At 43.5% G+C, this 13,234-nt stretch overlaps 1 protein-coding gene across 1 annotated transcript in view; it reads left to right on the top strand.

The window, feature by feature from the left end:
* The window catches only part of LOC128323131 (C4b-binding protein alpha chain-like), a 54,735-nt gene continuing 41,501 nt past the window's right edge, over positions 1-13,234 (top strand). Inside the window, exons 1-4 of the mRNA XM_053245856.1 lie at positions 1-388; positions 4,131-4,233; positions 5,182-5,267; positions 11,036-11,218. Coding sequence (XP_053101831.1) covers positions 1-388; positions 4,131-4,233; positions 5,182-5,267; positions 11,036-11,218 — 760 coding nt within the window. The remainder of the gene's footprint in view (positions 389-4,130; positions 4,234-5,181; positions 5,268-11,035; positions 11,219-13,234) is intronic.

Here is a 13,234-nt window from a genome sequence, read left to right as displayed (position 1 = left end):
ATGAAGTCTCTTCACCTCCACCACCGTCATAAACTCGAATTCCTATCACCTAAGGAATCGCACTCACGACGCAAGCAGACTGACCCGTTTTCCTTCCTGGCATTCCTGCGAGGGGGGTGGCGGGGAGCGCCGCTGGTTACCAGCTATGCGATCATTCCTCCACCAGCCCCTGCTGGGAAGATCACCAGCGCAGCGGAATTTCCCACGCGCGCACTCGGCACGCGACTCTTCGTAACGGGGCTTCTCCCTCGCATGCGCAGTTGTGACTTTCTGTTTGCCGCCTTGCTGCAGCTTGGCGTCATGCGAGGGCTACAGGGGGAGTCTTTGTGGGCTCGGTGGTTCTTGGGCGTATTGGCCCTAGCGGCGCTTCTGCCCCAAGTCTCCCTGGGTAGGTACAAGAGGGCGCGGCGCGGGACTCTTCCATTCATACCGCAGGGGCTCCTTTTCCTTCCCCGCTTTGCTCCCTCACTCTTAGGCACCGAGTTCCACCACACCGTGCCTGGGACGGCATCTGGGGGCCCCGCCCTTTTCAGGCTTTGGAGGAGATGGGTCCCGCCGCCGCTGGGCGTAAACGTCTCCCTCTACAGCTGCTGCGAAACCGCTTGGGCGCTAAGAACATGGTTGTGAGTAAGGCGGCGCGGCGCTAGGACTGGCTTCGCCGGAGTAGTAGGGGGCATGCGGGTGACAGGAGGCGCTGCGGCACTCGTTGTAGGCGGCATGCGGGTGACAGGAGGCGCTGCGGCACGCGTTGGGTGCTGCTCCTACTCAGTGAGCCAGCGATTTGGGGAGACAGTTGGGCTCCTCACCAAATAAAGACGCGATCCTTTGCGAGAGTTCTTGTGCACGCAACGGTGCTTGCTTCCGAGTAAGCATGAATTCGGGTGGACTGTTCAAGGGCGGGGGAGCCTATTGCGACGTGCAGACGACATGCTCCGGCTTGGCGCTCACCTCCAAACATAAACGGTTGACATTGTGGGCGTTGTGTGCCCATTCGCAGCCGTTGCAGTTACTGTTTCCATGTTGTAAGCGTTTAACAGGCGTGAAATATTGCCACAATATAAGATTTAAGCGAGATGGTATATAAGCCATACATACACTGTGTCAAAACTGTTTTGACTATGTGTTTAACCAGAAAATCTCGAATTGTAGGTCTATGGAAGGGAGTATGGATAAAAGGGTAGCCTTTACAAAACTACATTTGGTGCTGATAAGATGTTGCCTGATTCTGGTTTTGTTTTCAGTCACAGAGTCATGCAAGTTATAATAAACTCATTCTGCTTTTATATTTTCCTTTACAGTGAATCCTCTTGTGTGGATCAGTTCCAGTTTGTGACTCCTGAGGATGTGGACAAGCTGATAGGAATGGTGTGACCTACCACCTGTTCTCTTGACCCTTGCCCAACATGGCTTATACAATCTGGCAGAGGGGTTGTTGTAGAAGGCCTGGTAGTGATTATAAATGCATCTCTGAGGGAAGGCAGGATGCCTCCTTGTCTTAAGGAGGCAGTTATTAGACCACTTATGTAGAAGCCTACCTTCAATCCCTCAGAGATGAGCAACTACAGGCCTGTTTCCAACCTTCCATGGCTGGACAAGGTAATTGAGAGGGTGGTGGCCTCCCAGCTCCAGACAGTCTTGGAGGAAACTGATTATCTAGACCCATTTCAAACTGACTTTCGGGCAGGCTATGGGGTTGGCCTGTTGGATGATCTCCAATTGGGAATTGATAGAGGAAGTGTGACTCTTTTGGTCCTTTTGGACCTCTCAGAGGCTTTCAGTACTATCAGCCATAATATCCTTCTGGAGCGTCTGAGGGGGTTGGGAGTGGGAGGCACTGCTTTGCGGTGGTTCCGCTCCTACCTTTTGGGCAGGTTCCAGATGGTGTCTCTTGGAGACTGTTCTTCAAAATCTGAACTTTTGTATGGTTGTCCTTCAGGGTTCCGTATTGTCTCCGATGTTGTTTAACATCTACATGAAACACTGGGAGAGATTATAAGGAGATTTGGTGCAGGATGTTATCGTTAGTATGCTGATGATACCCAAATCTATTTCTCCATGTCAGTATCCTCGGGAGAGGGCATAACCTCCCTAAATGTCTCCCTGGAGGTGGTGATGGACTGGGTGAGGGTCCCTCACTGAGGGATAAGATGGAGGTACTCATTGTGTGGGCTGAAACTCAGGAGATGATCTGCCTGTTCTGGATGGTGTCACACTTCCCCGGAAGGAACAGGTATGCATTCTGGGGTTGCTTCTGGATCCGAGTCTCTCCCTGGTCTCCCATGTTGAGGCAGTGGCCAGAAGTGATACATCACTTCATCACAGCTGCGTCCGTTTCTTGAGATAAACGACCTCAGAACAGTGGTACATACGCTGGTAACCTCCAGACTGGATTACTGCAATGCACTCTATGTGAGGATGCCCTTGTGTACAGTCCGGAAACTACAGCTGGTTCAGAAAGCAGAAGCCAGGTTGGTCTCTGGGTCATCTCGGAGAGACCATATTACTCCCATATTGAAAGATCTACACTGGCTGCTGATGAGTTTCCAGGCAAAATACAAGGTGTTGGCCATAACCTATAAAACCCTAAACGGCTTGGGCCCCGGGTATTTAAGACAACGTCTTCTTTGTTATGAACCCCACTGCCCATTGAGATAATCAGGAGAGGTCCATCTGCAGTTGTCACTGGCTCGTTTGGTGGCTACTCAGGGACGGGCCTTCTCTGCTGCTGCCCCAGAGCTTTGGAACGCGCTTCCTACTGAAATAAGAGCCTCCCCATCTCTGACAACTTTTAAAAAGTCTTTAGAGATGCGCCTATTCACCCAGGCTTATAATTAAATATTGTTTTAACAGTTTTAACATCGTTTTAAAATGTTGTTTTAAAATTTAAATTGTTGTAATGTTTTATTACTATGTCATTTATTTTGTTTTAACTACTGTTTTAAGTTTTTTGTTGTCATTTATTTTAACTAATGTTCTAACTTTTGTTTGTTTGCTTGTTGTATAATGCCCAGAGATGTGAGTTTTGGGCGGTATAGAAGTGTGTGAAATAATTTTTTTAAAAAAATATTAATCTTGTACTATTAGGACTGCTTCATATATGATTTTCCTACACCTTATTTTAAAAAATTATTATAGGAAAAATGTGTGGTATACCATTGCAATGCATACATGACAAATGATTGTGTATTCAGATGCCATTAGCCATGGCTTTCCAACATGCATATATGGACTGGAATAGAAATATGTGTGCTGGTTGACATATATAGAGCAAGGATCCACCAGTGCAGCAAGAGAGACCTAACAGAACTTCTCAACTCTCTGTACTGGTACAGCAGAGAAGCAGCAATTTTTGATTCTCCTCTTTTCTGCAGAAAGCTCTCTGTGACACCCCAGAGTATATCCCTGAGGGCTGTGTAACCCTCTGGGACTTATTTTCAGGTGGCACAAAGGGCTTTCTAGGGAGGAGGAGGGTCAAGGTGTCAAGAATGGCTGCTTCTCCACTGCACACGAGAAGTTCGGTTAGGCTGCTCTCTCACTGCACTGGTGCATCCTTGTTCTGTATGTCAGCCACTGAATCTAAATAGTTTCTTGATTTCTAGCATGGATTGCATTCCTGACTGAAATTTAAAATTGTGGACATCTAAGCATGTTGAAATTTATAGCAATGCAGTATTGCAGTAATGTCATAGATGTTCAGCAAACATAAGAATTTTATATCTGGGATTTGTCTGAAATATATTTTCTCCATTGACCTTTACCATTCAGAATAAATGACTACTTTTCATAGATTAATATGCAAAAAGCTGCTACTGCAGTGTTAAGACTCTAATCCAATCCATACTTACTTGGGATCAAGTTCCATTCAACTCCATGGGACTTAATTCCAAGTAAATATGCATAGGATTAAACATTGACATTCTACTGAAAAAGTAACAGAACATAATGTTCTCTGAAAAGTGGTACTAAAAAAAATTGAAATAATTGCCCCTATCCATTATTGGGGGTCTGGTTTATTTTCCTTCTTACAAATTTGCTCCTTTTGATTTACATACAGATATTTCAGATCTGTCAATTACATTGCTTGTTTTTGTGTAGTTTTGTTAATCTAATTCTGGCTTATTCCCTTTTAGAAGAAACTTGTAAGCATCCAGGACCACTGACTAATGGCATTATTCGTGCAAATCATCGGGTACCCATCATTGGCTCAGTAGTGTCATTTGTTTGTATAAAAGGGTAAGCTGCTCCCTACAGATGCTAAAAAATGTGCTAAATGACATTTCTATTTTACTCTGATTCTAAATCATTTTTCAGGAACTTGTATTGAAATTGAATATGCTTTGCAACTACAGCTGATCTAGCAGGTAAGGAGGGGTGGAGTATAAAATTAATTAAAAATACAAAAGAGTGGCTGACATCCGGACTAATGATGCGCTGGCAGAAGAATATTTTCTATTACGCAGAGGGTGTGTTTTTCACTTATCTCTTCTTCCCTACCAAAAATATGTCTCTGAGGGCCAAATATGGTCCTCAGTGACATATGCCCTCAGTGACATATTTTCAGGAGGCATAGGCTTCTGCAGGAGAATAGAGGATCAGCTAAAATCTCCCTTTTTGAGTAATAGAAAATGCTCTTCTACCAATGCATTGTTAGTTTGGATGTCAGCGATGTCTGACTGAATTTGAGTATTGAATAATTCTTTAATGCAGGTAAGGTAAAGATAACGTGTGCCGTTAAGTCGATTTCGACTCCTGGCGCCCACAGAGCCCTGTGGTTTTCTTTGGTAGAATACAGGAGGGGTGTAATTACTATTTCCTTCTCCCATGCAGTATGAGATGATGCCTTTCAACATCTTCCTATATTGCTGCTGCCTGATATAGATGTTTCTCATAGTCTAGGAAACATACCAGCAGGGATTCGAACTGGCAACTTTCTACTTGTTAGTAAAGCATTTCCCCGCCGTGCCACTTAAGGTGGTAGTTAATGCAGGAGCTACTCTACAAAAAATAACTTTTGGGTTTTGCTAACAAAAAGAACTTAGTTCATTTCTAAATCCAACCAAGGTGAGCAGTAACAAGGTCACTCACCTTTAACCTAAATATGGTTAGAAAAACTTTTGTGCAAAAAACAATAATAACTGGGTTGAATAATGTGAGGACTTATTTTTTATTCCCTACATTTAGGTTCAGATTAATTGGGAGCAATACTAGCAAGTGTGTGCATGATGGAATAAATGCTAACTGGAGTACTTCACTTCCCCGCTGTGAGAGTAAGTAGGTTGCATACTATCTAAATGTTAACTGATTGGTAATTGACTGCACTCCTATATGCACTTACTCAGAAGAATGCTCTGTTGAACTCAATGGAATTGACTTTTGAGTAAACAGAATTGGACTTCAAGTTGGATTTAAATGCACTTTCAAATGAAGTATAATATACTATACAAGTAAAGAAAATAAAAGGTATCAAGAGGTTTACTGTTACAGTTTTGTTATTTTAAATGCTATTGCAGACATGTGAAAATGGTCTCTGAGTTTATACATGAGTACATATTGTACTCATTCCATGTCTTATGAAAAATCACACATTTCCGGTTTTTTTCATCTACATTTCAAAATACACAGCAAATAAGAAACAAGCTAAGGCTACATCAGATATACATAATGTGGCAAATCGTGGGAAGGTTTCCTGCTCTGAACGTCCCCCAAGTTTGTTAAAATACTTTGGTATATCTTCCACCAGTCTCCAGTGAGATAACTTACCCTTAAAAATCTTCCCTGGTCTCTCTAGAACTAGGGGGAATGCAAAACATAGCAAAATGCCCCAAAACATCTTAAAGGGTATGTAAGCCAGAGCAGGCACATAGGGAAGCAGAATGGAGCAAGTTTCCAGCTCAGATCAAGCTTAAAACAGTCAAAATCTAGTTTATTTAAGTAAATATAAAAAGCAGGACCATTTATAGGCAAATAAGGCAAAATGGTTAAAATGCACAAGCTTAGATACCTTTCTTCCTGTCTGGTGTTAGACAGGAGGTTCAGTCGATCTTAGGTCTTAAGTTCAGTGGCAGGTTTAAGGAGGGGCAAAGTAGGCACTTGCCTATGGCAAAATTTGAGAAGCAGCAAACTTTGCTGTTCCTCAAATTTGGCTGCTCCTCTCTTTTGGGTGGTAGCAGCTGCAGCAGGGAGGGTGGTGGTGGGGCGAGGGGAAAATTCCCCCTTTTACCTTAAAGCAGTGCCTCTGTGTGGCGGGGCAGCAAGGGAGAGCTCCTTCCAGCTCCCTTCCTTTCTCTCAAATGAGTTCACACCCCTGTCCACAGCCCATTTTGGACCTTTCTCCGCACCGCTGCCACCCCATTCTGCCTCACAGCAGCATTATAAAGTAAAAGGGGGAACTTTCCCCTCATTCTCCCCCCTTTAGTCGCTGCTGTGCAGCCTTTGTTACTTATATTTCACTGCTGTGGCAGCTTTTAGAAGAAAAAAGGGAGGGCTTCCCCCTCACCACCCACACCCTCACTGCTGCAGTGGGGGCAGCAAATCCTTGGCCACCTACAGGCAGCAAAAGACTTAATCCACCCCTGCTTAAGTTGCACTTCTCAAAACAAAAGCTTGCATTATGTTGAACTCTGCATGCTCCTAGGAGCTATTCAGCATGTTCTCAGCTAACAAAGCTAAATTAACCTTCTGGAATCAGCAACCCCAAGCAGCCCTCTCCCCTCCTACACAAAAGCTGGCTGTTTCCTTTTATAAGGAAGAAGTTTGCAAATCTCTCATCTTGTGTGAAAAGAGGTACAGCCAGTTAATGAGAATCTTCCTCTTGGAGATGGGTAGACATCCTAGAACAGAGGTTCTCAAACTTGGGTCCTCAGATGTTAATGGACTTCAACTCCCATAATCCCCAACCCAAGGCCACTGAGGCTGAGGATTATGGGAGTTGAAGTCCATTAACATCTGAGGACCCAAGTTTGAGAACCTCTGTCCTAGAAGAATGGGAATTTGATTGCTCGAAACACTTGATTCCAAAGCTTAATGTTTCTGCTTGACCTTGGCATATGCCCTTAGACAAAAGAAGTCTCCCTTTGCATGAGGTTTGGCTACTTAGCCACACTTTGGGTCTTTCCTGACATTCAGAAACACACGGAGGTCACCTGATTTGCAACAGGCTGATGTGAGACCAGAAATATACAAAGAATAGCAAAGCCAGGTCAAAATGGCTTATAGAATTGAGGAAAGTCCTGATATGAAACTTAAACGAGTCTTTGGGCTGAACAAAGGCCCATGATTTGAGTGGTGAGTCTGCTGGGAAAAGTGTTGTGTCTTGTTTATACAGGGACTCCCCAATATGACCATCCGACTTACGAATGCCCATACTTACGAACCAACTTCTACAGTAAAGAAATACTGGCATACAGACATCAATCTGCACATATGAATAGGATAGCAGCACAGCATAGCCTTGGCTGTTATTTCTTAAAGGGACCACCTCCTGTGTTAGTCTTAAACGCTCTTTTCTCAGCAGCTGCTGCCTTGTTTCAAAGACAATGCACTTGGCTTAGCTGCTGCTCAGTACAGTATGTCTTTTCCCTAATAGTCAGGAAAAAGAGTCAGGTTGTGTGCACACTCATCTAAGTTGATAATCAGTCATACTGTTATTAGACAAGGTTAAAAACTGTATATTAGAAAGTGTTGGGATATACAGTCTGGGTGTTTAATGCTAAGCTAAATGGTGTTAATGAGTTAGCTTTGGGGTGTTGGCTATGCACCCTGACTAACTTTTAGGCTTGTGCAGGGAACTAGCAAATCTAGAGTGAGATTACAGAATAAATCTGTGCAAAGCTTTGGTCTTGGAAATTACTAACAGATAGTTGAAGTCAAATATAATCAGGTTTATTTAGGGTTTTGATTGATTAAGTGCCATCAAGTCGGTGTCGACTCATAGCAACCACATAGATAGAGTCTCTCCAGGATGATCTGTCTTCATTCATCAACTTGGCCTTTAAGGTCTCTCAGTGCATTCATTGCTGTTGTAATTGAATCCATCCACCTTGCTGCTGGTCGTCTATTTCTTCACTTTCCTTCAACATTTCCCAGCATTATGGATTTCTTGAGGGAGCTGGTTCTTTGCATAATGTGTCCAAAATATGCTAGTTTTGAGCCTGGTCATTTGTGCCTTGAGTGAAAATTCTGGATTGATTTGTTCTATGATCCATTTGTTTGTTTTCCTGCTTGTCCATGGTAGCCTCAAAAGTCTTCTTCCAGCACCAAAGATCAAAAGCATCAATACTCTTTCTATCTTGCGTCTTCAAAGTCCAGTTTTCACATCCATAGAACGTGTCATGGGGAAAAGCATTGTCTGGACGATTCTAATCTTTGTAGATGTAGACACATCATGGCATCTAAATATCCTTTCCAAGGCCTTCATTGCAACCCTACCAAGTGCTAGTCTGTGGTATATTTCTTGACTGCTGGATCCTTTACTGTTGGTGGTCAATCCTAAAAGACTGTAAAAGAGATGTAACACTATCAAATCTACGACCACCCATGAGGAGGTGGGCCACTGCATTCTGAACTTGTTGAAGCTTCATTATCTACTAGTTGAATCATTTTCAAAAACAACCCTAGGTAGAATGCTTTACAGTAATCCAAGCTAGAGGTAACAAAGGCATGATTTACTGTTGCCAGGGCCTGCCAGTCGAGAAAAGGATGTAACTGGCGAACCAGTCGAAGCTGGGTAAAGGCATCTCTGGCCACTGCCTCCACTTGCTGTTCCAGCAGGAGCTGTGAGTCCAGAAGGACCCCCAGATCATGAACTGTCTCTCTCAAGGGAAGCATAATCCCATCAAGAGATAAGCTCACACACCGCAGTTGGCCAGATCGCAAACTGAACAAGAGCAATTCGGTCTTGAAGGGATTAAACCTGAGCTTGTTTTGGCCCATCCAGGTCCTCACAGCCTCTAGACACTGAGCCAGCACATGAATGGCATCACGTGTTTGGCCAGGGGTAGAGATCTAAAGCTGAGTATCCTCAGCATTTTGATGAAAACTGACCCCAAACCGACAGATGACCAGGCCCAGCGGCTTCATGTAGATGTTAAAGAGAATGCAAGCAAGGACTGAGCCCTGTGGAACCCCACAAGAAAGGGGCCAGGGCGCAGAACACTCACCCCCAATCGACACTGACTGGAATCGCCCAGTGAAATAGGACTGGAACCACTGAAGAACAGTGCCCCCAAGGCCCAGCCCTCCTAGGCATTCCATAAGGATAGCATGGTCGATGGTATCGAAAGCTGCTTATAGCTCAAGAAGAAACAAAAGAGGTGCGCTTCCTACATCAAGTTTACAATAAAGGTCCTCCAACAGGGCAACCAATGTGCCTTGCTGCGGCCTGAAAGCCGACTGGCAAGGGACCAGAAAATCAGTTTCCTCCAGGATTCTCATCAACAGAGCCCAAACCACCGTGCTAGATGCGGAACCATCTAGCTTGGTATTGTCTATACAGTCAATCTTGACATATTTGATTTTGTTTAGCAGAAGCTGGCCAATTGCCTTTATCTGTCTTCTGTTCTAATAGCAATTGTATTTACCATTGGTGTTTAAAAGTGACCTATAAAATAATAAAAATAAAACAAATAACTTCCTGTTGTCAATTTAATTGTTAAATTTAAATAAACAGGTTTGTTTGTTTAAATTTGAGTTCATCTTTGCTTTCTTGCTCTTATCCTGTAAAATGTTCATTGCTCTTATCCTTAAAATGTTGAATGTTAGTTGCCCCTATCATTGCACAGTTAGTCACAGTAGGCTTCCCATTTCCTTCCAGATATCATGTAGATTAGCTAACACAAGCCTTAGATTAACCAAACTAGCTGCTTGTCAAAGTATTAAATAAGGGCCTTAACTGTAGCGTGATTAATTTGTTTTTTTTTTGTTTCATCTTTTGGAGCTGATTCGAACCTTCAAGTAATAACATAAGAAATTTAAAGATAGATAAACATAGGAAGCTGCTTTATACTTGGTCCATCTAGCTCAATATTGTCTACATAGATTGGCAGTGGCTTCTCCAAGGTTACAGGCAGGAGTCTCTCTCAGCCCTATCTTGGAGATGCCAGGGATGCAGATGTTCTTCCCAGAGCAGCCACATGCCCTAAAGGGTCATGTAATTTTTATTACTCACACATATAGTCACCCATTCGAATGCAAATCAGCATTTTGACACATTTTGTCTCTGCAAACCACAGTTTGGGCAGTGTCATATAGTCCAGTAGCCCCCCTCTGGTCATTAGCAAGGGTGGGGGGGGGAACTCATAGTCTTGTGGCCTTGCCCTGGTCACATCAAAGGGTTTGACAAAAGGGTGAACCCATCTGGCTGTGTCTCTATGGTGCCACTGTGTTGGCAGAACGACGCCTGCCACTGCTAGTTGTTTATAGTTACCAGTGTCTCAAAGGTCCCCTTACAAATTAGTCGGAAGTGAACTTGCCCAAAGTGAATTTAACCATTACAACCTGGAAATATGAAACAGGCATACTTTGAAATAACAATATACTTCCATTCTTAGCATATTTTCATTCTTATTTTCATGTATCTGTGAATTAACTAAAAGGAGTTTAATTCTCAGTAAGGGTTCAGCAGAATACTCATTCATTCATTCATTTGATTTCTATACCACTCTTCCAAAAATGGCTCAGGACGGTTTATACAGAGAGATAATAAATAAATAAGATGGATCCCTGTCCCCAAAGGGCTCACAAACCAAAAAGAAATATAAGATTGACACCAGCAACACTCACTGGAGGTACTGTGCTGGGGGTGGATAGGGCCAGTTACTCTCCCCTGCTAAATAAAAGAGAATCACCACGTTAAAAGGTGCCTCTTTGCCAAGATAGCAGGGGTATATATTGGTATGATATATTGGTATATATTGGTATGATAAAAGTGTAAATGCAAAGAACCTATTTGCAATGTTCTATTTCTTGACAGTTTTATTTTTAATATTCCTATTTTATTATTCCTATAATATTTTGTTTTTTACTCATCTATTTCCAGTGGTGACATGTGAAGAGCCAGTAGTTGAACATGGAATAAAATTAAGTGGATTTGGACGTTCGCATGCATACGGGATCAATATTACATTTGAATGTAAAATTGGATATTTCATGATCGGAAGTTATTTGATTCATTGTGAGGAAAAAAATACCTGGGTTCCTGAAGTACCATCCTGTAAAAAGAGTAAGAATGGGAAAAAAACTATTGCATAATTGTGTTTCCTCCTTCAGTAGTTAAAAGCCACTGAAACATTATATGTTGAACAGAACATTTTGTAAAATATTATGTTCAGCATATAAACTAGTTCATATGATTGAAATCCAGGTAGTGGGAGCAGTTACTTAGGGTTGGAGAGCCAGGCATGGTCCTGATGAACAGTGGTATGAACTCCAAAATCAAGGCAGGAAGAGGGAAGAATGATCGTGTGGGAGGCGGGAGCTGGGTCAGACCTTTTTTCTCCACCCTCATTAAAATGCTGGGAAGATTATCTGGGTAGTGTGCCTCTATCCAACCCTGCTCCTGCTACCCACACAATCACTCTCCCTTCCTCCTACCATGATCTTGGAGTTCATTTGACTTCAAATCAGGATCATGCCCAGCTCTCATACACCAGCTGGGTGCTCCTCCTACCTGGATTTCAATCGTGTGAACTAGCTAACATTTTACAAAACGAGTGATGGGTACATGCAGAGTTGTAAACTGAAGTCTATACTTGGAATTTTCTTTTCGCCTTTGAAGTCATTTAGGAATCTAGGCAAAGTTCAGGAAACTTATGCTTAAGCAGCATAATGATTAGTGTGATAATAGCACCATAATGCAAACAGCATATGTACGACACATTTAATATTATATGTACCCATGTGTTAGTGTTTGGAGGGTGGGCAGGAAGGCTCCTTTTAGAGCAGGGCTGCTCAACTTCGGCCCTCCTGCAGATGTTGGCCTACAACATAATCCCTGGCTATTGGCCACTGTGGCTGGGGATCATGGGAGTCGTAGTCCAAAAACAGCTGGATGACCTAAGTTGAGCAGGTCTGTTCTAGAGCAAAGAGCTCATCATATACTGGAAGGCCAATGGGGGGAAATTGAGGAAACCAAGGCAAGAAGTGATCCAAAGTGCCATTCAGATGAGACCATTGATCAGAACTGAAGGTTCAGACCAGGCAGTTCACACCATGTCCAGAATGGAACAGAAGAAGGGAGAGATGGAGGCAAAGGACCAGATGGACTGGAATAGATGGGTGGGCAGAAATAAGAAAAGTGGAGAAAAGGGTACAGAGTAATCCTGTTGTACTGAAAAAGGTAAAAGAAAATAGGTAAGTATTCAAGTAGTATAGTGTCAAAAGGAACTAAAGAGCAAGCTGTGGATGGTGGCAGTGGTGGCACTGAAAATAAGATAGCTAAAAGGGAATATGGTAAATGCTGCTTTAACCCCACAGAGAAAAAAGCCACTTGTGGGGAACAATTTGGTGAATGGAAACAAGTTGGGAAAGGCTTAACATCCCTTCCTCCTCCTCCACCAGTTCTCTGCTCTAAATTCCCTCCCGCTGTTGCAGCTTTGGTTTTTGTAAAACAAGATTGGGCATTGTTAATCAATGAATCAAATCCATTATGGCATCCATGATATCTATGTGTGTCACATATTACTGGTTACTTCTATGTATAAACATTCCGTATACATACATTTACTTACTTGTTGAAAATAGAGGATATAGACTCTGGTAGCAGTTCGGTTTGAAGAGTTTGTCTGCCTAACGTTCTTACTACTCCCTTTCAGGGCCAAATTAAACATGGAGGCTCTCCACACAAGCAGTGTGGAGAGCCAGATGGGGTTTGGCGGGGAGAGCGGGCTTGGCACATGAGCACTCTGCCCTCTCTGGGTGGCCAGATTGGCCGCCCACACGATAACTGGCCCCGTCACGGAGCCCGTTGGGGTGGCGGGGATCAGGGCCTCCCTGGCCCCTGGAAGTCCCTCGTGCGAGGCAATCTGGGGAGACCCCTGTGCTGGGAGGCTTTTTGGAGCTTCATGGTCAGGGGTCTCCTCATGAATCGCAGAGCCGCACCATGGTGACTCACAAGCAGGGCAGTGGGGTTAGTAGAGCACTCGCTCTGCTGGAAAGCGGGCTGGGTTCCCTTAGCCCACTTTCCAGTGGTTGTGAGAATAGCCTCACAATGTCAAAATCATTGCATCTAGTTTAGGAG

Source organism: Hemicordylus capensis, chromosome 4 (assembly GCF_027244095.1).
Source record: "Hemicordylus capensis ecotype Gifberg chromosome 4, rHemCap1.1.pri, whole genome shotgun sequence".
Taxonomy (NCBI): Eukaryota; Metazoa; Chordata; class Lepidosauria; order Squamata; family Cordylidae; genus Hemicordylus; species Hemicordylus capensis.
The sequence above is the reverse complement of the archived record's forward strand: the minus strand, read 5'-3'. Positions and strand labels throughout refer to the sequence as shown.